Raw genomic sequence first — 21,669 nt, 5'->3', positions numbered from 1 at the left:
AGAGAAACTGTGGCTGATGCACGACTTCTATAGCGTTGATGCTCTGAGACGTGAGGAGATCAATGATTCTATAGTTCTTCTCAAATCCAAAAGTGATGCCTTCGGGCTATGAGGAGAAAACCAAATATTTCTCTACCAGACTCTCTTTCTGCAGTTCTGAAAGTCAGATTTGTAGAGAACGGATAGTTTAAGACATTTTAGACACTATACAACATGTAACGGAGTATTCACTTTGATTTGATACGTGAAATACTTACCATTTTTGGCCTCTGTTTTTCACCCTTGGCATTAGTTTTATTTTGAGCTTTTCTCTCCTATTTTTTTTTTAAATTTAAAATATGTATCTTTGATCTGTTGAACCTTGCGAGGCACCAATAGACTGAACTTTATCAACCATTTATGAAACACACTTGCCTCTTTTCAGTATTAATAGTTTTCTAGTTTTTTTTTAGTTTTACATCATATATATGATGTTATTCCCTTATCAAAAACATACCTGGATTGTTGCACCTTTCCTCCGCGTCTGCCCCACTCAGCTCCTTCAGACTAGCCAGCAGCAATTAGCAAACACCTGATAAAACTGCGCATCTGCTGAGCTCATTATAGGAGCTATTTGGCAGTGCAACGCTGGCAAAGGGTTTATAAAGGGTTAATAGAGGAGCAATGTTGTGATGACTTCCTGTAGGCAGAGAGAATTAGATGTAGGCCCAATTTCAAGGCATTAAATTGCAAAGTAAAATTTCTTTTAAGTCTTATTTGATATACCTATAGCAATTTTATAGCAACTGAAGGTAATTATGGTATAAAATGGCACTATGTACCTGGAAAATACAAAATACTGCCCCTTTAATTGTTTGTATCTGATTTTGTTTAGAAACCTGAGTGAAAAGCGAGCAATTATGAACTATTTGGTCACATAAAATCCCAATCAAATGTATTAAAGTTTGTGGTTTTAACATGAAAAAAATGGAAAGGATTAGGGCTATGAACACTTTCTCCAATGCTCGGTACATGTGTGCTTCAAGAAACGCTTCAGTTAGTTCAGAGCTGGTAGTCGGTAACAAGGTTTACTGACAGATTCTTTGTAAATTTAGCTCAGTGTGAAGCTGTGCTCCTCATACAGCCCTCTGTTTCTCCACTGGTCTCTCATTGCCGGCACTCCTTTGTGTGACTGGAGCTCTCTTTAGCACAGCATCCCATCTATTTCATTCAATTTGAAGTCTCAGGTTTTTTTTTTCCCCTGACTGATCCCTCCATCTGTCTCACTGAAACTCAACATAATGTCTCCGAGTATAGACATGAGGTGCTTTCAACACCCACATCCTCCAGACGCACTAATCAGCATAACAAGGCTGCACTCTTTCCATTTTTGCATTTCTAAATGTGAAAACACTCATAACACAGAAAGGAAGATTAACAAATTTACCTGAGACTTTCTGCATATGTCTGAATCAAGCTGTGTCCCCCTCCTCCCCCCTGTCTGCTTCCCTATTAATTAAACTCTTGATCATGTATCTTAAAATGACCTGCACTTGCCTTTTTTTCCCTGTGATGGCTAAAAAAAATAGGAACGCATAAAGAAGAGCTAAAAAAAGACAATATGACAGATGACAAATAAATTAGGCCCAGTTTTCCTGATGAGTTTTATTTAGTTTGTTAAAGATCAAATCACTGAAACTGAATGTGAAACTGAATATTTTCATTTTATTGGTTGGTTATGATTCTCTTTTTTCCAACATTGTCTTTATCTTCAAATTCAAGATAAAACTGCGGAGTGATAACTATGGAATGTTCAAAAAAATGTAACATGCTACAGAGCTAGCTACAGAGGTCATGCACTTATGTCAATTTTCCAGGTTGCGTTGCTAATACTATTGCTCCTGAGTAGCAACACATTCAACATGGCTCCCTTTGTTGGTTGCTGGATTTGGAAAATAATAAAATAATTCCCAGTGATTGACATAAAGGTGAGAGAATTTTTTATTTAGCGGTTTAGCTATTTTTAGCACGCTTACCTTCCCCATTCAAATTATTACAGATAAATTTTAAAGCTCTAATTTTCTTGGCCATTTTGTAAATGTTCAGTTGAATAAAATTCTACATCTGTGTTAAAGTTTTGGGTATTGACTCTTAAGCCCAACTATGTGGTTGATTTGGAAAAATTAGCAACAGAGTTAGCAATGCTCAACGACTATAAAACTGAAACCATGTGTGCAAGGACTGTTCCAAAGAATCACTTCCTGGAGTGCCGCCATACAGGTAACTGTGTAATAACAAATGCTCAGTAAAATGCTTTTTGACAGTGTTTCCAGAACAAATTATGGAACTGTAAATAGAACATAGAAATGAACCTCTGATATTGCGCAATTATTCTACATTATGCCATTGTTAACCAAGCTACACATGCCTGACTGAAGCTAAAACAATCATCCATAAAACGTACTCAAATAAAATTAGGACTCAAAATGTACAATACTGATTCTTCTACGTAAAATATAAACTATCACCTTACAAACAAAGCTTAGCCAAGTCCCTACACAGGTGGATGGATAATACTCTGCCTTTCTTTGCATGCTTTCCATAAGCAAAATGGCTGATCACAAAAATGCAATCGTTGCAGTACCTAATCCTGTCACTATGAGCGCTATAACATGTGGGTAACATGACATTTGTTGAGCTTTCCAGGATTCCCCCAGAAAACTTGCTAAGCCCCGGTGGTTGAGCGCTAGGGCAGTCATTCATCCAGCGGCCCGCCGTGTTTTTGAGTTAAAAAGTGTTTAAAGTTGACAGAAAATTTCAAAATATCACTTGATGATTACCGGTATGTGTTATTAAAAGACTGGAATATTAATACCTGAACACCAACTATAAAGTCTTAAAAAATGCAAACATTTTTTAAAAACTTAAAAAAAATAAGCAATGCTTAGCCTGGGGAGGAGGGGCATAAGTAAAGCCTGGTGGCCCACCAGGCTTATAATGCACTGGAGGAAACCCTGAGATTTATTCTTCATATTTACTCCATTACTGCTCAGTTTGTGTCAGTTTGAACAAACCAACCAAACAAAACAGAACAAGAAAAAACCTAAACATGGTGTGAGACCGTTTTATTTACAGTGACCTTCTATGACCTACCCTCCTTGTGAATGGGCTTAATTACTGTTTGCTGGATGACTGTCAAATCAGGAGGTTTCTCCATGAAGGCATAAGGTTTTGCATAACATTTCTGTATTCATATTTTGTGTCATTTTTACTTATTTTTCAGGTACTAGTTTCATTTTTTTTAATCCTTCTAATGATATTCTACTTTGAGATGCAGTATGCAATCATCTCTTGATAAATGGAGAGCCCTGGATTTCTTCTGAGTTTTAAAACACGACGCAGCGTTACAGACCCAAATGTACTTCATTACAGCAATACATTTGCTCGGTTTTGTTCCAGTGGTTGGATTTAGCGGAATAATTAATAGCTGACAGTTTTCATTAGCTTAAAAAGTCACCTCCCAGTGTTTTTTCCAGTCCATTTGTACAGAGAGTCACCTCCAAACTCCCAGTAAGCAACCGTCACGCTTCTTATACCAGGAAGACAAGACAAGACAGACTCCCACCTGGCGTATTCTACGTGACGTGAATTAATTACAAAATAATTTCTGCCCTCTTAATAAATTAGGGGAGAGAATCAAGTGCTCAATTAAATGATTAGGTTCTGAGCTGCTGCAAAGTCTTTGCAAATTCCAGTCAAAGCTGGAGCATTAGCAGCAATCTGCCTGGAACAGACCTGACCATTGTCCCTTTATCGGAACGCTGAGTGTTGGCGTTTTCCTATCAGCTAAGACCTGGTACTGCATATGTTCCTCTCCCTCTGTCTCTCTGTCATTCTTTTCTTCCTCACATCATTATTGTTAGAGCTCCTCTGCGTACCTTCTTCTCTTCATTTGTCATTACTCATGTCTTCCTCTTCCCCCCCCCTCCGACTAGTACCCCTCTTATCGTCTCCTCCACCTCCCTCATTTGGTTGTGATTTTCTCCCTTTAGGTCTCCAGGGAGAAGGAGAGCTCCCAGGCCCAGCTGAAGGCGCTGAGCCAGCAGGCCGAGGCGTCCCGCAGGGAGCTGGGCGAGGCCCTCGGCCGTTTGTCCCAGCGCGAGGAGGAGCTCCACCGTAAGGGCGTGGAGCTGTCGGAGGCCCACCAGAGGCAACTGGCGCTGCAGCAGGAGATCCGAGAGGTGTGTGGCTCACCATCTAGAGATAGCTCTGTTCTCATAGTCATCAGAGAAACAAAGCATTTATCAGGAGTCTGGAGATGTCTGGGATGATAATAGAAGCTGTTAAGTTTGGACGGCGTGCTGTTGTTGAAAATAGTATAAATATGGAGACATAATATAGAAAAGGTGTTTGTATTTACAACCTTTAAATTGTCATTGTCATAGAAGTTTCTCATCTTTCCTTCCTCTCATCTTTCTTTACTTTCTGCCTTTTTGTAATTTCTTTCCTTTCGTCCATCCTTCCTTCCCTACTTTTTCCCTCCTTCTTGCCTTCTTTTCTCTGTCCTTTCCTCCCTTCCTCCCTTACCTGCTTCATTTCTTCCCTCTGTCCTTTCCTTCTGTCCTTTATTCCTTCATTCCTTCCTCTTCCCATCCTTCCTTCTTTCCCTCAATTCCTTCCAGCTATCTTCCTTCCTCCTGCCTTTCTTTCCTTCCTTCTTTCTGGCCTTACCTCCTTTCCATACTTTTTTTCCTCTCTCCTTCTTTTCTTCTTTTCCTCAGTTCTTTCCTCCTGTCCTCGCTTTCTCTCTTTTGTCCTTGTATCCTTTCGTCCCATGAAAGGTCAAAACTAAAGCCAAAGGCATTAGCTGAATCCTATAAGGTGCTAACATTGATTTTAACCCCAGGTGAAGGAGGCCTCAGCCGCCTTGCAGCAGGAGTCTCAGCGTCAGACCTCCACCATTGCGAGACTGAGAGAAGAGAACCACATACTGGAGGAACAAGCTGATGTTCAAGCCCGCCGCCTTCAGAGGGACCAGGAGGCTAAGGCCGAGGTCCAGACCACCTTAAAGCAGATGACCGCCGCGCACGCCCAGCTGTCCCTGCGACTGGCCGATGAGGAGAACGCCCGGAAGGACGTGCAGAGGGCCACAACGGAGCTGCAGGCCAAGCTGACGCTGCTACAGGAGGAGCGCGCCACTCTGAGCCAGCAGCTGCAGCTGGAGCGAGAGGTCCATCAGAAGGAACTGAATAACATGGCAGTGACAGTCAAAGACGACCGGACCAGGAAGGATCGGGAAGTGCAGGAAATGCTCAGACTCTGCCGACAGGAAAATGATGAACTGACTACACAACTAAGAGAAGTTAAGGTAGGAGATTTGCTCTTCATTACATCTGAGCTATTTTAAAAGTTTATCTCAGCTTAAGGAATATGACCTGTAGCTCGTTAATTTGTATGTTTAGAAGCATCAGAACATTGCAGTTCATTAAAAAATGTAAAGCTGGCCTTAAATACATTAATCACAGCTCTTAAATTTTGTCCTGGCAGGACTGTCTAGTTAGTCTATGTAGTTTTTTTTTCTTGCAGGACTTTTCTGTAACACAAACGATTGAGTCCCACGACCAGGCATCTTTATTATGTTCTTTGACTTGAGTCAGTTGAGGTTGCCACTAACTAGTTGACAATATAACTTTGCTAGCTATTTTTTTTGTGTCATTTGTAAGTCTAATTTTATCACCAGTTACTGGACACTTCTGTTGCCAACCTATAAAAAACTAGATGCTTTCTGTGCAAAACCCCCCCAAACTTTTAAGCTTGGCACTAAGGGGGTTAAGGCTCTAGAGAGCAATATGCATTGTAAGTGAAGGATCCCCCAACTATCCTATATTTTCATGTTTTTATATAAAAAATTTAAAAAAAAAATTGTATGCTGGCCTTAAATTCATTTTTCATAGGTCTTAAATTTTGTCTTTGCAGGACTATTTAATCGCGTACATTCCTTTATTTAATTTCTCCTGGGACTTTTAGTTTTTAGATTGAGTCACTTGCAGACATCTTTATTGCGTTCTGTGACGCAAGGCGGTTGGGGCTGCTGCTAACCACCTGCTAATATATTCTTGTAGCTACCTAGCTAGCTAGCTTTTTTGTGTCTTATCATGGATTAGAGCAAATTTATGTACCAGTTTGCTGCATAAATTCGCAGTGATCAAAATCTACATCTTTTAAGCTTGACACCTGGGGTAAAGGCAGAAAGCAACATGAACTATGATAAAGCAGGATGCCCCAACAACTGCCTCTATTTACCATTTTTTCAGTCTTAAAATTCATTCAAAGTGGCTTTACAAAAGGTTTTAAAAGTCTTAAATTAGATTTTCTGAAACCTCTAGTTCATGCCTCCAACCCTAAGCAACCCCTCTCACAACGCTGGTCGTAATCTCTTTATCTGACTCTTGTCAGGGGAAATTATTTAGTATTTCTTATGAAATCCCGATCAAATCCTCTTAAATATCCAATGCCGCCTCTATCGCCGCATAATGTTTCAGGTGTAACTGGCGTCCTTAATTTGTGTAAATCTCCTTAAATGTTTAAAATCACAAACCAGCCGCAGGGATTCTGTTCACCTCCCGCCCACAACGTGCTTCGCGCCTATTAGCAATCAGAATCCGATTGGTTCTCGCTGAACATCTGGGATATTTCCGACCCGGCGACACACGGAGGAAATGCTCTCATTTAAAGTAATTTCTTTCGTCGGCTGAAGCTCTGTCCTCCACATACACCCAAGGATCACCGGCGTTCTTAATGGCGTGCGGCGCACCCGCGGTTCTTCAGGGGCCTCGCCAAACCTCCAAGCGTGAATGTTTAAAAAGAAAAAAAAAAAAAAACTCCACAGAGATCAGACCTCGGTCGTCTCATCAAGGCTGCATCAGAGATGGCAGAGGATCTGCTTACCTCGCCCTCCTCCCTGATGTTCAGTATCTCCGATGATGAGCCGCTCCTCCTTCCACCCCCCCGGGTGTACGGCTTCTTGAGGGGCGCGGCCCTCCCTGATATGCTTGAGTTTAGCCCATTAGCCGCTCAAACGGCATTAATATCTGACATAGCTCATTGAAATGGTGTCATTTCTGAGTGCGGGAAGGACAAGGGCATTTGCTGGAATGTTCTTAAAAACTTGCCTGAGGGTGTGCACCAGATGTCCCAAAGAACCCCCCACCACACCACCACCACACACACACACACACACACCTCTCCATACACATCCAGAAAGCACATATTGCTGTTACGATACAGTTATCCGTCAGAAAATAGCTTAAAATATTCTAATTTCCTTGTTCGCTCGCATCATATTTTTTCTCCACTCTGTCTTCCCCCTACTGCGACCTCTCTCTATCTTAATCCTTTTCTTTCTGCTTCCCTTCAGTTCTAATTCGGTATTTTGCATTTCCAGTTCCCGCTTTGTTTTTTTATTTTTTAGCCCTGTTTTTTTGTTTCTAGTCGCTCTTATCTCTTCTTGTCTTTTGTCACTGTTTTTCCTAACACTTTGATTTGTTTGAGAGTGTAGTGTTATTTTTCTTTTATGAAACTCGCCCTTCTGAAGCTTTTCTTTAAAACTTTTCAGACATTGTGGACAGACACAGAGTCAGCAAACGTAGTATTATTCTTTGAGCTTTTTCATGTGTTACAACCACCAAGTTGAACGTATCTTTTGGGAAGGTGGGGAGGAGTCATATGATGCACCAATGCAAAGTGAAGACATTATGAAGTGGATAAAAAAACAGGCGTTGTAATTTTATTTTGGTACTTTATTTATACAGGAACCTGGAGTTTATTAACTGACTGAAGACATATGCATGACTTTACGCACACACCATCCCGCTCATTGTACTAATGCTTTAATTTGCCATTTGTCCAACCTTTGCAGCTACAATAATGCCATTCCTTATGGCATGGCTTTTCACAAAGTTTAGTAGTAACTTTATGGGAAATCCTTCTAGAAGAGGAATTGTGAGGTCAAACACTGATGTTAGATAAGTTTCAGCTCTAATCGATTCCTAAAGGTGTTCTGTTGCATTGAGATCAAGAATATGACTTCAGCATCAAGGCTGAAATGATTAATCATGATGAATCAATTACTGAAATAATTGTTCACTAACTTAGTAATTGATTAATCGCTAGCTGGAGTATACAGACAAAAAAAAGGCCAATTACTGAGAGAACAACATATTCAGAGTTGTAATTTAGCCCTAGCTGTTCAAAAAATAAATAAATATATATATATACATATATATATATATATATGTATATATATATATATATATATATATATATATATATATATATATATATTACGTTTTAGATTTTAAAAAAGCTTTGTAAATATTTTCTACCTAGAACTTATAGGTAAAAGTTTTAGCTTCACTCATTTCAAATTCTATAGAAAGAAAATCTATTAAGTATCTTTTGATGTCCAGTCAGTTACCTGACAGAACATAAGTAAGTTCATTGATGCGCGACTACTTTCGAAACCACGTCATGTTTCCGTTTTGACCTTTTTTGACCTGCAAAATCCCGCTAGCATGAGCTGAAATGATTACCCGTTTGTACACGGCGGTTCTGAAAACCCGTCCCTTCCTGTCCTCCTGCAGGCGGACGCAGCGTCAGACAAGGAGCTCCGCGTGGCGCTGCACATCAAGTTGGACAAGATGAAGGATGAGTGTGATAAGCTGGTGGCGCAGCTGCACACTAAAGACGGCGCACATTCTCTTCTGCAGAGAAAATACCAGCAACTCAAGCAGGAACTAAAAGACAAAGTAAGCCAAGCTTGCCTCGTTGGGATTTGGGGTTTGTATTTGTGAATGGAGGCCATTTTATTTTACAACAGTATCTGCATAGTGCAACCTAAAAACATGCAGGACTGACTTCAAACATCACCGGCTTAATGCGTCATATTGAAAGCAAACATGTATATCTTGTCCTTCTTTATTCCTTTCATTTCCTTTTATAAATGTTTGGATTATATGATCATATTATCCCAGCTATTGCTAAAAAAAATCCTATTTATCAGTGTGACTTTAGGCGTTTTCATAAAGTATTGATGCCAGCTCATCTCCTCGACACAGACCTGATAAGTTGCATGTGGATTTTTCCTGGGCAGACGTGTATTGATTTGTAATTTGGCTTGTGCAGAAAACCCGGTTCCTATTCATGAAACATGGGAGGGTTATTATCTCGGCGTAGAGATAATGATTCGTATTCCCACGGCGGCGCTGTTCACTGAGGTTGCTGTCCTGTGACGTATTGATTGGTTTTGTCCTGGAAGAAACCCTGAAATATTGGCGATACTACCCAAATATAAAGAACACTTCTGTATGTTTGACTTTGTTTTTTCTCTCTCTATTTTTAAACATTGGAACCTCAAGATTTCAGAGTGTTTCAGTAGAATTTTACAGTGCCCTTAAAAAGTATTCACCCCCTTGAATGTTTCACCCTTATATTACTTTTACAAATAATTCCTGATAAACATAGTTTGGCTTTTTTTTTTGATGAAAAAAATACCACAAAAAAACCCCTTTTATGTCAAAATAAAAACTAATTTCTACAAAATAGTAACAAATAAAAATAAGTGATTGCACAAATATTTCCTCCATTTAAAGTGACTGACCTAATTCAACAGAGGTCCAGTTAATTGGTGCCAGTAGTCTCACAATAAGTGGAATGGAGATTACCTTAGTGGAGTGAGCATGTCTCAAATAATTGTAGCATAACGACACTAATATCTGGATGAATCACTATCCCTGGCTACCATAACGGTATGAAGACAAAAAACACTCCATGATATTTTGTGCTACTATTTAGCCTATCAGGCTAACAAATTTTGGTGGATGATAAATTGCCCCAGTAATTATCACAATAAATGATAATGTTATTTTGAGACCATTTTCAGTATATTAATAATGGCTTAATGATGCCATTATCTAAGACCAATAAACTTTAACGTAATTCACAGTGGTCTTAAAAAGTCTTATTCCGAACTAGGGCTGTGGTAAACGAATATTTTAGTAATCGAGTAATCTGTCAATTATTCTTACGATTAATCGAGTAATCGGATAAAAAAAGATAAAGTAAAACATTGGTAAATATAACATAACAGCAGTATTACTATCGCTTATCAACATCAGTCCAATTTTTCACAGTTGAGCTTCCCTAACAATAACTTTTCTGTAGTTCAGAAAATTATCTCGTAACAACAACAGCTCACTTTCCAAGTTAACCTGAAGAAAAGTTATAGAAAAATCTGAAATTATATTCAATTCAATAATAAAGAGACATGCTCACAAATGCTCTTATAATAAAATGTCTATACTCCTTTTTTTTTGCATTCATCTTCAGTCAATTTAACAGATGAACTCTCACTTTGCACAGACATCTATAGCTTTTGTGTTTATGTTAGTGACGGGATTTGACACCTTTTTTGTCACACACAGAAACTTATCTACCAGCTACGTGGCGTCACGATGCTCTCCGCCACCCATTTGTTGAGACGGGGATGATATGAAAATTTTTTTTCTGTTCGTCCGTAAAGCTACACTTACGATAATTATCTAATGCGCAGCCGCCCGCCGTGTTCAGTTTATCCACTCACCTGCATAAATACACCTTCAACGTTCTTCCCTGCTGTTCGCTCTGAACCGCCACCAGGAAGCAGCTCCGGGAGGAGAAAAGACTACAGTACTCCAGGCATCGCACCAGTTATTTTAAGGATGCTTAATGGTCCCCCGAAAAACAACAAAGACCCAGACATTATCATCAATCAATAACATTCTCCCAGGGTGAACTTGAAAACTGGACGTTATGCGGCTAACACTTAGCTTTCGTCAACAACTCAGGCGGAAGTGAGAGCGCTATGCAACGCAAGTAACAACCAGGCCGGAACACGGTGCGCTAAATAATAAAATATCATTTAACGAAGCTTCGAGGCAGATAAATTTTTCTCAAGGAATTTTAATAATCGAGGTACTCGAATCGCTCGAGGAATCGTTTCAGCCCTATTCCGAACACAAATACACTCCGCATTTTCTCTGACTTTTCATTTTGAAGAAAATGTTTGAAACCCATTTTCCCTCCGCTTCTCCAACTCTTTAAAAACGCAAACAATATTAAGAATGCTGATGATGAACAAAGTTATTGCTGATTTCTGATGAACAAACTCGACTCTGCCATCCTAATCAGGTGAGCGTTGATGAGCAGAGACGTGTTTCCGAGTCTGAGCTTTTGAGGCTGGAGACGAAGATTGTGACGATGGAAGCAGACCGAGAGACGGTCCTCGCTTCCCTCGGGGAGGAACTGGATGAAGTCTGTCGGGGCCTGGCGAGGAACGGACAAGACAAACTGCAGGTACTGGTTTTAGTTGTTTTACTTTTTTGTTTTTTGTACTCTAAAGGCTAAATTTAAAATACCTATAAGCCACCAATTTTATTTGAATACCTCATAGAAATCCTTTTGAAATCAACTAGAGATAAAATACGAACAAGCAAACTAGTAGCTTGACCCCTCATGCTGACCTATTATTATTATTGCTCAGTGTTCAGGAAAATTTTTTATTATGAAAGATAATAAAAGTTGGTTCACTTGGTTTGAGGCACCCTGTGTCCTGATTTACAATCCATTCCTGAATGTTAGTTCATTAGAATTTCCTAACAGGCATCGTTCTGTTTGAGAACGCAGGAAAATCTTCTGGAAGGTGGAGGTGGGGTTGCTTTGGATACAGATGAGAGAAATTCCCGTATAAAGGTTTGATTATGCCTCTTGTGTATCTTTGGTTAGACGGCCAAAACAGTAACTGTGAAAATATGTGGACTCATTTAATTACTCCCAGGTGGAGTTTCAAGTTATTTTTTGATCTGATAATCACATAAGCGTGCTTTGTTGGGTCGAGTCCTTAATTGCTGGACTCAACGGCCTGTTGAAATGTAACACACTCCTTCAGTTTTGGCACCCTTTGTTTAAGATGTTAAAGATGTAAACAGCCCTAAAATAAACCCTATAGCTTCATATCACAATGGATGTCTCTTTCCACACTATTTATTATATATATATTCTTTTCCTAAGACTTCTTACAGTTTTTTTTATACATACAAGTTTAAGGTCTGGGTAGTGGGATGACTTGAAAGAAGGTTGAACTGAGCGATTTCTGCGTTAATTTGGCCAGATATGTGGATTCTCTTGAAAGATCGGGCTTCAGTTTTATTTAAAACATTCTGTTGTCTTAAAGAGTTTATGGTGTCAGGCACTTTAACAATGTTTCTAAGGTCTTAGGAAGAGAAAGATGCCCAGAGCATCACAGGTCCTCCACCAGACTTAAAAGTGTGCATTGTTATTTTCACTCCAGACACATCTGGAGTGTTTTTTATACAAGAAGTTTAATCTTTCAATCAAAAAGTTTAATCTTTTGCAACTTCAAGCAAGATCTGACTTTTCTTTTCTTTCCTCAGTTTTGACTTTTTCATTTGAGCCGTATCGGCCCAATTCCGATCTTTTCACCAGAAATAAATCAGATTTTTTTTTTTTTTTTGTACCCCTCCAGGGGGTCTTTTTTGTGGGCTCTAGTGTCCCTTATATGACAGTAGGCTGACAGGAAAATGGGGAAGGAGAGGGGGAAGACATGTGGCAAATATCGTCGGGTCTGGGAGTCGAACCCGCGACGGCCGCGTCAAGGACTGAAGGCCTCCAAATATGGGTCGCGCTAACCACTACGCCACCACGGCACGCCCAGAAATAAATCAGATTTGAGCCATTTCCATATGCAGTGCTAAATTGGATATGTTTCAAATTTTTCAAAGCATTTTTAGTCTGAACAGTTGTGTCAGATTTTGTAAGATTTTTACATCATTGATGTGAGACGTGCGCCATATTTCTGCTCCAGAAGAAGTCTGAAGCAGAGAATACGAGCCTAAACGATGGTTGAAGTAGGGATGGGCGACTTAGAATTTTGTCACAATGTTTTGTGGCGCTATTGTGATAATGACAAAGATTATGATTTAAAAAAACTGCTTATTGGGGCGTGCCATGGTGGCGTAGCGGTTAGCGCGACCCGTATTTGGAGGCCTTGAGTCCTCGACGCGGCCGTCGCGGGTTCGACTCCCGGACCCGACGACATTTGCCGCATGTCTTCCCCCCTCTCTTTTCCCGTTTCCTGTCAGCCTACTATCATATAAGGGACACTAGAGCCCACAAAAGACCCCCTCGAGGGGTAAAAAAAACCCCCAAAAAACTGTTTATTACCTACTTGCATGGTTGTGTCTTCATGGCACATCATCGCATCATTCTTATTGATGGGATTTTTAACAAATATTGTGCAAATATTGTTCTTAAAAAAACATTCACATTTGTCATCTACTTAAAAAAAAGTCTGATTTATATCACTAAATTACACACAGTAACTGCATTTAATCATATTTTCAAATTTACTGATATTTATTGATGGTCTGGTGGAACAAGCAGTAGAGAAAATAGCGAAAATAACATTTCTGATCATAGTGTCAGTTTAGTTTTTTATGCATCAAAACTAAAGTGCAATGATAAATCAAGATTTTAATCGAGTTTACATGTCGGTCGCGTTAAATTAGTAGCATCAAGGACTATGCAAAAAATATATACACATAATTCGAGCAAAAGATTGGAATTGAGCATTAAGACCTGCTGTGTGAACGTAGCTTTAGTCTCCTTAGTGGACCAAAAGGGCAGTTTTCACTCACAAACAACTTGTTAGCGTCGAGGTAGCGTCTAATGGTTGGTATGGAGACCGAGGGCTGGGGAATTGTTGAGGCCCCACCTGCGTCTTCTGGAGTTTCTGATGTAACAGATCAGGATGAATTGTGTTAAGTGCACTGGAGAAGTCAATATTATTTATTTTCTGTCTTCGCTGTCAGCCCATCAATTCCCCCTAGATGTCAATTCACACACATCACTTCTGATTCACTACTAAACCTGACGAAGCATCCAAACCTGCTGGTTTTCATCGCCTAATTTACAGCACTGCTATACTTAAGACTCTTGGCCTTCAGGAATTTTTATATCTGTGCTCATTTAATAATGAGTCATACACTTTCTCTGCCATGCTTGATTTAACATTAACGCTCTGACAAATAAATGAACACGGCTGGCTGTTGCAACACACACACACACGCACACACACACTGAACTAAATGTGCTGACTGCAGCCGGGGGATTCTGCTAGCGCACGGCAAACAAAACCTGCAGTAATAGTTTAAATTTTTAAGAAAATAAACAAAAGGAAGAAAAAACCTTGTTAGCAAAATTAAATATTGATTCAAATGGATTATCACAGTTTACTTCTTGTGCCAGCCTTGATAAATAGCAATAAGGCTGCAGTTTATTGTTTTTACTAATTGAAGACATTATCATTGATTTAGCAGCTAACATTATTGCTTTGCGCATGTTCCCCCTCATGTTTACATGGCACACACACTCTTAGATTCTTGCTCCTAGTGTCCCAACCCTGGTGAAAGCTGATGAAGGCAGCCTGTTTTATCTGCTTATAGATTTCTCGCTCTGGTCCAGTGGTGATGCAGTCTGACAGCCAACACCTTGCCTCATTGCTCATCCATCACGTTTAAAAGAAGTCAAACTTAGTAGTGATCAACTTAATGAGGGGTATTATTACCAGTAAAAGGGTTTATTAGCAGTAGATTTTTTCCCTGTACAGCCTCCACCTTGGTCATTTTGACTACAATGATGTGTTCAACAACTGGCAAGTCGCCAAATGTGAACTAAGAAAGAACTGGGAATTTAGTACGGGATTGCTGATGATTAATTAATCGTAGATTATTTCGTGTGTCAAGAAAAAACTGGAAAAGACAACCAGGGGGGCAGGCGGGCGTAGGGAGAAAAACTGAAACCTATGCTGTTTGTGGGCTCAATGTTGCAGCACAAGACGCAACCCACAGAGTCCGGTTAAAGGATTTTCAAAATCAAAGATCCTCCAGACTCAATACATAACACGGAAATATTTAATTATTTCTTGCGCGGCCCGGTACCAATTGGCCCGGGGGTTGGGGACCACTGCTCTAGAGTACACTCTTGACGATTTTTCAGCCCATGACAGGTTTTATGTGGAGTGTCAAAGCAAAAAACACCAAATAAAACAACAAGCTGAACAAGGACAAAATCAGACATGGTAACTCTGGTGTAAGAATATGTCAACATGGACAACTATTTATCTTGCTGGTCCACAAATCTGAACTTTTATTGAAAATGGACATAATAGGACAAATGACAGAGGCTTTCCTTCCAATCTAACTCCAAACAGTCCAATCGTAATACATTAAAGGCTGTGATTGTAACTTGACAAGATGTAAGGTTTGAATATTCTTCTAAAGCATTGCATCATTTAACTTCACGCACATTTTTTTTCCTGCATATCCTTTCTTTGCGCCTGTTCTCTTTCATTTCTACTGTCTTTGTCAGATGATTAGCGAAGAGAAATACCAAAGTGGAGATCTCGTTGAAAACTTCCTTCTTTGTCATCTACGCTGCCTTGTTAGTCTGAGCGTTTCCCTCCATCTGCTTCTATCTCAGCGTTCCCGTCTCTTTCCATTTTCCCAGTGGGAGGTGAAACAAACATATGGCTTCCAACAAAAAAAAAAAAAACACACACCACCACACACCCCCTCACACTCTGAAAGAGACATAAACCAGGCAGTCATATATTTAAATTAGAGGTGGCAAAACCTCCTACTCCACGGCGGCTCTGTTTTAATAAAATAAAATAAAGAAAGAAAGAAGTAGTGGCAATATATTTTTTCCCCCACTTCTAGCCCACAGACAGCACTTTCAACTCCCTGCCTACTTGTTACATTTTTCAGCAGTTTTGCCTCCTTTTTTGTCTGCCGCCAAGCCAAACAGGCTTTGATGGTTGGAGGGAAAAGTTAAGAGGAGCCGAGACGTGTCTCATCCTCCTCCTACGCGGTCACATGCTCGGGCGTATCGCCGCGCTCTCCCAGAGATGGAGACCTTTGCACGGCGGTGCCGCGCTTTGAGACGCCAAAGCAAGAGAACCTTGAGGAATTCATCTTGCCTGGTTTCGAATGACAGTCAGAGGCGGGGTAGAGGGAGAAGGATCTTTGAACATGTGCAACAGCATTGTTGTTTGGTACAACTCAGGACAGAGGGAGGTTCAAGAAAAGTCTTCTGTTTATCCTGTTCAGTGTGCATAAACACCTTGTCACAAAGGTGTTTACAACAAGAAGGTGTGTTATTTTTGTTAGTTGTTTTTTTTCAATATTTTGTCAATGCTTCTCTGGTTGTGTGTTGTTGTTTTTTTTTCATCCATTGCACTCTGAGGAGATTTATGGTTTTGTTTTAGTGATAAAGAGATGGATCCAGCACAACCTCGAGTGATATTTTTCCGTTTTACATATTGCAGCTTTAGTGGCACCAACGTTTTGTACCTGTTTTTACAGGTATGAACTTGGCCTTTTGTTTGTATTACTTATTTTATTTTTTTTCCCTATGAAAATAAAAGATTTGCTAATGCACTTTTTCCTCCCAGTCTTTGGAAGTGAAAGGAGCATTCTATCCATTGTTGCCGCTTTCAATTTGAGCAGATAAAAATTAGTCAGTTAAGGTCAGTATTTGGATATCTTTGATTTTAGATACATTTCAACTAAAGGTCGCAATTGCTCTTACATACAAACTTCTGACAAGAGTAATAACTGCCATGCAGTGGACAGTCACTCAGTGACGGGATTCAGATTCCAGAATTACTTATCGTTTCTTATCGGGGTTTCTCAAAGTTTTAAAATGTTACAACAAATTTTGTTTTGTATACCAGAGTAATGCAGCTTTGCCTCAGGCTGCTTAAAATATCATGAACATAATCATCATTGCAGTATTTGCAATAATGCAATAAATGTTGGAATGCAATAATTATAAAGTTAAAACTTTGATTACAAAATTTGTAGTAGGTGCCCACACCTTATACAGATTTAGTTCCCGGGTTTCTAAAGGCGACGGAAAGTTGCACGCACAGTAAAATATCAGGAACATGTAGACATAGAGCCATGAGATTTATTGAGATTTCTTCATAAATTACCAATAATTATAATTTAGCTACCAAACATCTTTACTCCTCTTTTTTCATTCATGTTCTTAGAATGCAATATAATGAGTTTTGAATAACACTCTAGCTCTCAGATACAGTCTGTTTGTTCTTGTTTCTAGAAAAGAATCATAGACGGACCTTTGACCACGATTTAGTGGCTAAAAAGTAGCTAAAAAAGACAGAAACTCCAAGTTGCCAAATAAGTTTTCCTCCAGCTCCTGATCATGTATTGATTTAGTGTCTGTGGTGTTTATTATGGAGCAGATGGAACGTTGTGTGCATGCATGTGTGTGTACATTTGTGATGTAGACAGGGTGTGAATCAATATGTTTCCTGCAGCAGAAAAAGACAAAACCTTTGTATTTTTGGGTAGTTGGAAAGTTACTAGGCTGCCCGCTAAGCGACACATGGGTGATTTGCAAAACGTGTTTCAAGAATTTAAAGTTAAAGGAAAGGAAAGTTATCTTACTTAGCCCCTGAGTAAGTCAGGCTACAGTATCAGTGGCAGTTATAGGCTACATGAAACAAAAATGTTTTTTGTTTTTTTTTTACAAACTAAAGCTGAGTTATTTAACTTAACCATCGTCTAATTTAAGAGATTGTCTTTTTTTTCTTTTTTTTTTTTTAGACAAAACATGCTAACTAGCTTGGAGTATACTCTGCCTCTGGTGTCCACATTACACACCACCCTCTCAGTTTTGGTGAAGTGGAACGGATTTATAACATATAACTTGAGTTTATGGCAGACTACTACAGGGTGAAGAAAAGCCAATACCTTCTTTATGCTATAAATTACAAAACCAATTTTCTTTTAAGTCATATTTGACATATATAGCATTTTTATAACAACTTAAGTCAACATAGTTATCTGATTGTGCTAAATAATGGCACTATTTGGCTGGAAAATACATGATACTGCCCCTTTAATTTTGGTCTTTCACAATTGAGGCATCCCACACCTTTTGAAGCTACTAAAAATTAAAACACACAACTAAACTTAATGAACTCATTGTTTTATTGTAGAGAGAATTGCTCTATTGCTCTATTACAGTGACATGCTCACATAGACACTAGGTGGTGCTAGAGCACCTGTCCTTTTTCCTCTGGACAAAGTGTCCCTCTGAAATCTTTCCTTCTTTATTCCTTTTTTTTTTTAAAAACAGTGTAGTGTGTTAAAATGTGTGCACACACCACTGCTCTACACAGGGAAAGCTTTTGGAAAAAATGTGTTTTCTATTATTCTTTTTTCTACTATTCTTTTTTATGTACCAATGTGAACATGTGTTTGCTGTTTCATGCAACAGAGGTGATGAAACATTGAGTGGGCTGGTAACCCGCGCAGCTGGCTCATCTAAGCATTGATGGACGGACGCTCTCCAACGAGCATCACAGTTTTGCTTATCTGTGTATTGTTTTCTGTGTGTGTGCGTGTGAATGTCAGCACTCATTAAGAGCTGGCAGTCAGTTTGCATCACTGATGCTGTCAAGCTTGTCCAAGAAGACTGAAACACAGTCCCTGAGCTCATTTTTATCACACACAACCTCTTTTCAAAGGTGGGCGTGCACAAGTGTGTAGGCAGGTGTGCGTGTGTGTGTGTGTGTATAGTGTCATACGCTGTTAAACACATGTACTGCAATTTAAGTTGGCAGGAGCTTCTCACTGAGGTTAAGGGTTTCGACATCTTTATCTGGTTTGTCTGCCCATCTTTAGTTTTTTTTTCCTTTATGTTTTGTAACTGGTAGTTTCTCTTTAGATATCTCTTGGTCCGTGCTGAAACTTCCCTAATATTCAGACTTCAGAATGGGCAGCAGGATTCTGCTCATATTTGCATTTGTTTTTATTCTGGTTTAACAGGCGATCTCCCAGAGACCCGGATTAGTGAAGGATCCGCATCTTTGGCTTGCTGAGACAAAGGTATGCTAGCTTTGTCAGAACTCACGCAATGATGCAGATGTTTCTGTATCATTTGTGTTTAGATATGTTTTGCATAGAACCTGAAAACTTGTAAAATTTCACTGTTTATTTTTTTCTTCTTCCGGATTCTTCCCCAAGTGTATTTCTGCTTTAAAGTGAGCCACAAAATAAAGGCAGTGGAATTGACGTAGGTAGCAGTGTACTGGTAGCTTACAACAAAAACTGGGTTATAACACACCCAGTTGCACAGACATATACACATATACGAAAGAGATAAAATCAAACTGACAAACGAACAAAAACAGATAAATCAAAGAATGAATATATTCTTCTTCCGTTTTCTAACGGAAAAAAAAGGAACAACATTTGATAAATTTGGTGGTTTTTCATGTTGGTTTCTGTTAAGTTGCTATATCTTTTATTTTCCTTATCAGAACTTCATTTGAACATTTTAGCCATTAGCCGTTTGGTGCGTACACAATCCAAAATTTAGAAAAAAAGGCCATTTTACTTTGTTTTTTGGTCCCTACAATTTTAAATTCAAATTGAATTGGATCTGTGGTTCGTAGATGGGTCTGAAATGTCAAACAAAGAACTTAAAATTATATTTTATAAACAAAGTTTAAATACTTTGCTCAAAAAGTCTTCACTAGATATCCACCGATATGAAAATTTTGACTGATATCCAATATTATTGTTGGTTTCATGGCCGATAACCAATATTTACAGTTACTACAAGTATTCTTATACTGTTTCAAGACCGTGAAATAAACAATAAACTATGGGTACCCAAGTCAATGCAGATGTATTATTCGTAATCTGCATTTAGTCTACGATAAATTTTTAACATTTTGATGTAAAACTGAGATCTAGGTTAAGTTGGCCTGTTTGGACTGCCTTTTATATCAATGATGACATATAAATAAACCAGCCTTGACTGGCCTTGTCCATATTTCAGAAGTGGTGAATAAAGTGATCAAAAGCTTACTTAATAAACCTTAATGATGACCATTTATGGGATAAAAAAAATCTAAGCAAATGAAAGACTTTAAGTAAACTGATACATGTTATTTTAAAATATAAACATGTGCTGGTTCCAGCATAAAGTAATGTAGTGATAAATTTAGTTTTGCTCAAACTGTCTTTTGTGAAGACACTGAAATTTGCATCTACTGCTTTTATTCTTTCTTTATGGATTTCTGAAACTATAAAACACGAATAAGCCTCAGAATAGATGTGTGAGAAAGTAAAAAAGGTTTGTTGTTTTTTGATTGGTCAACTGAGGATTAACTTTTCCAACTGTTATAGCGTTTATGTTACCGCCTTTTAAACAAAAAACAACAACAACAATAATTTCTCCACAATCTATTTCCCACATCAAAACTCTCTCCACCGTCGGTCCTTCTTATAGTTATTTTTGTGAACATAATGCTTTGTCACAAAGCTCGTATCAAACTAAAGCACACTGCTGCTTAGTTTCACCCAAAGCAGAACTGGGAGAGAGGACGGTTAAAAATACTGGTTTATAATTAGGCTGAAAACAGAGAAAAGATGTGAAGAAAGAAAAAAAGCCCAGTGAAGTGTTGATGCTAATTATCATGCATAAAATCGGTGTGAACATTTGTCTAATTAACCCACTGCTACTGTCTGTATATGTTCCCCACGTGTTGCGACTGTGTGCACTGTATGTAAAAATGTTCCAACTAGTTTGATTGCTTTGTAAAACTCATAGGTAAGTATCAGGTACAATATTTTAGTGTGATTTTTTTCTTCTTTTTTTTAGCAGAAAAGGCCAAGCTTTTCACTAAATAGTTGAAGTATTTTTTTTTAGTTAAAGATACATCCCTTGCTACAAATAATTAAATGCACACTAAAGGAATGCCATGTTATTGCATTTTAGGAAATAAAGTGTTTCTTTTTTCTTTAAAAAAAGAATGGAATCATTTGAGTTAAATGTGATTTCATTACTGCGTAAAATTGCCTTAAGTGGCTACATGAAAAATCTGCAGAAGGGGTCAGTTTTTTTTATTCTGTTTATTGTCAGCATAATTGATTAAGGTTGGGCGATATGGTCTTAAAGTTTTATCACAATATTTTCTGGTACTATTATGATAATAAAAGTGACGATAAAAACTAACTAGAAAATTTCTGAAGAAATTTAAACGGTGTTTCCCGTCGGTTGGAACCCAGCGTTCTGATGTTAAAATTAGCATCAATGCTAGAGTAGGCTATAATGTACATGTGGAGAGTCACAAGCATGTTGAGTAACATGGACCTACTCCATTCAGTATGCTAAAATTAGTGTGGAAGCTAAAATGAGCCAAAATGCTAATGTTAGTTTCCCTGCGACAGACTGGCGACCTATCCAGGGTGACCCCGCCTCTCGCCCGGAACGTTAGCTGGAGCTAGGCACCAGCACCCCTCCTGACCCCTCTAAGGGACAAGGGTGTACAGAAAATGGATGGATGGATGGCTAATGTTAGCCTAAATGCTGCCAGTGGCATGTGGGGGCATCACAAGCATGTTGTCTTACAATGACTTCCTCCATTCAGTATGCTAAACATGGATAATAAATTTTAAAAATTGCTGAAACGCTTAATTTAGGGAAAAGGCTAGGAAAATGTTTGTGCTAATGTTAATGAAATGCCTTCTGATT

At 38.9% G+C, this 21,669-nt stretch overlaps 1 protein-coding gene across 11 annotated transcripts in view; it reads left to right on the top strand.

Moving 5' to 3' along the window:
* The window catches only part of cep128 (centrosomal protein 128), a 57,381-nt gene that overhangs the window by 17,696 nt on the left and 18,016 nt on the right, over positions 1-21,669 (top strand). For all 11 annotated transcript variants that reach the window (XR_004342196.1, XR_004342197.1, XR_004342195.1 and 8 more), the window contains 5 exons: positions 4,032-4,220; positions 4,886-5,347; positions 8,622-8,786; positions 11,206-11,370; positions 18,954-19,013. Coding sequence is in view for 7 of the 11 variants with exons in the window: in XM_032585567.1 (XP_032441458.1) it covers positions 4,032-4,220; positions 4,886-5,347; positions 8,622-8,786; positions 11,206-11,370; positions 18,954-19,013 (1,041 nt within the window). In the remaining 4 variants the exon portion in view is untranslated. The remainder of the gene's footprint in view (positions 1-4,031; positions 4,221-4,885; positions 5,348-8,621; positions 8,787-11,205; positions 11,371-18,953; positions 19,014-21,669) is intronic.

The sequence above is a fragment of the Xiphophorus hellerii genome, chromosome 15 (genome assembly GCF_003331165.1).
Source record: "Xiphophorus hellerii strain 12219 chromosome 15, Xiphophorus_hellerii-4.1, whole genome shotgun sequence".
Lineage (NCBI taxonomy): Eukaryota > Metazoa > Chordata > Actinopteri > Cyprinodontiformes > Poeciliidae > Xiphophorus > Xiphophorus hellerii.
Note: the sequence above shows the minus strand (reverse complement) of the source record. Positions and strands in the feature narration are given on the sequence as shown.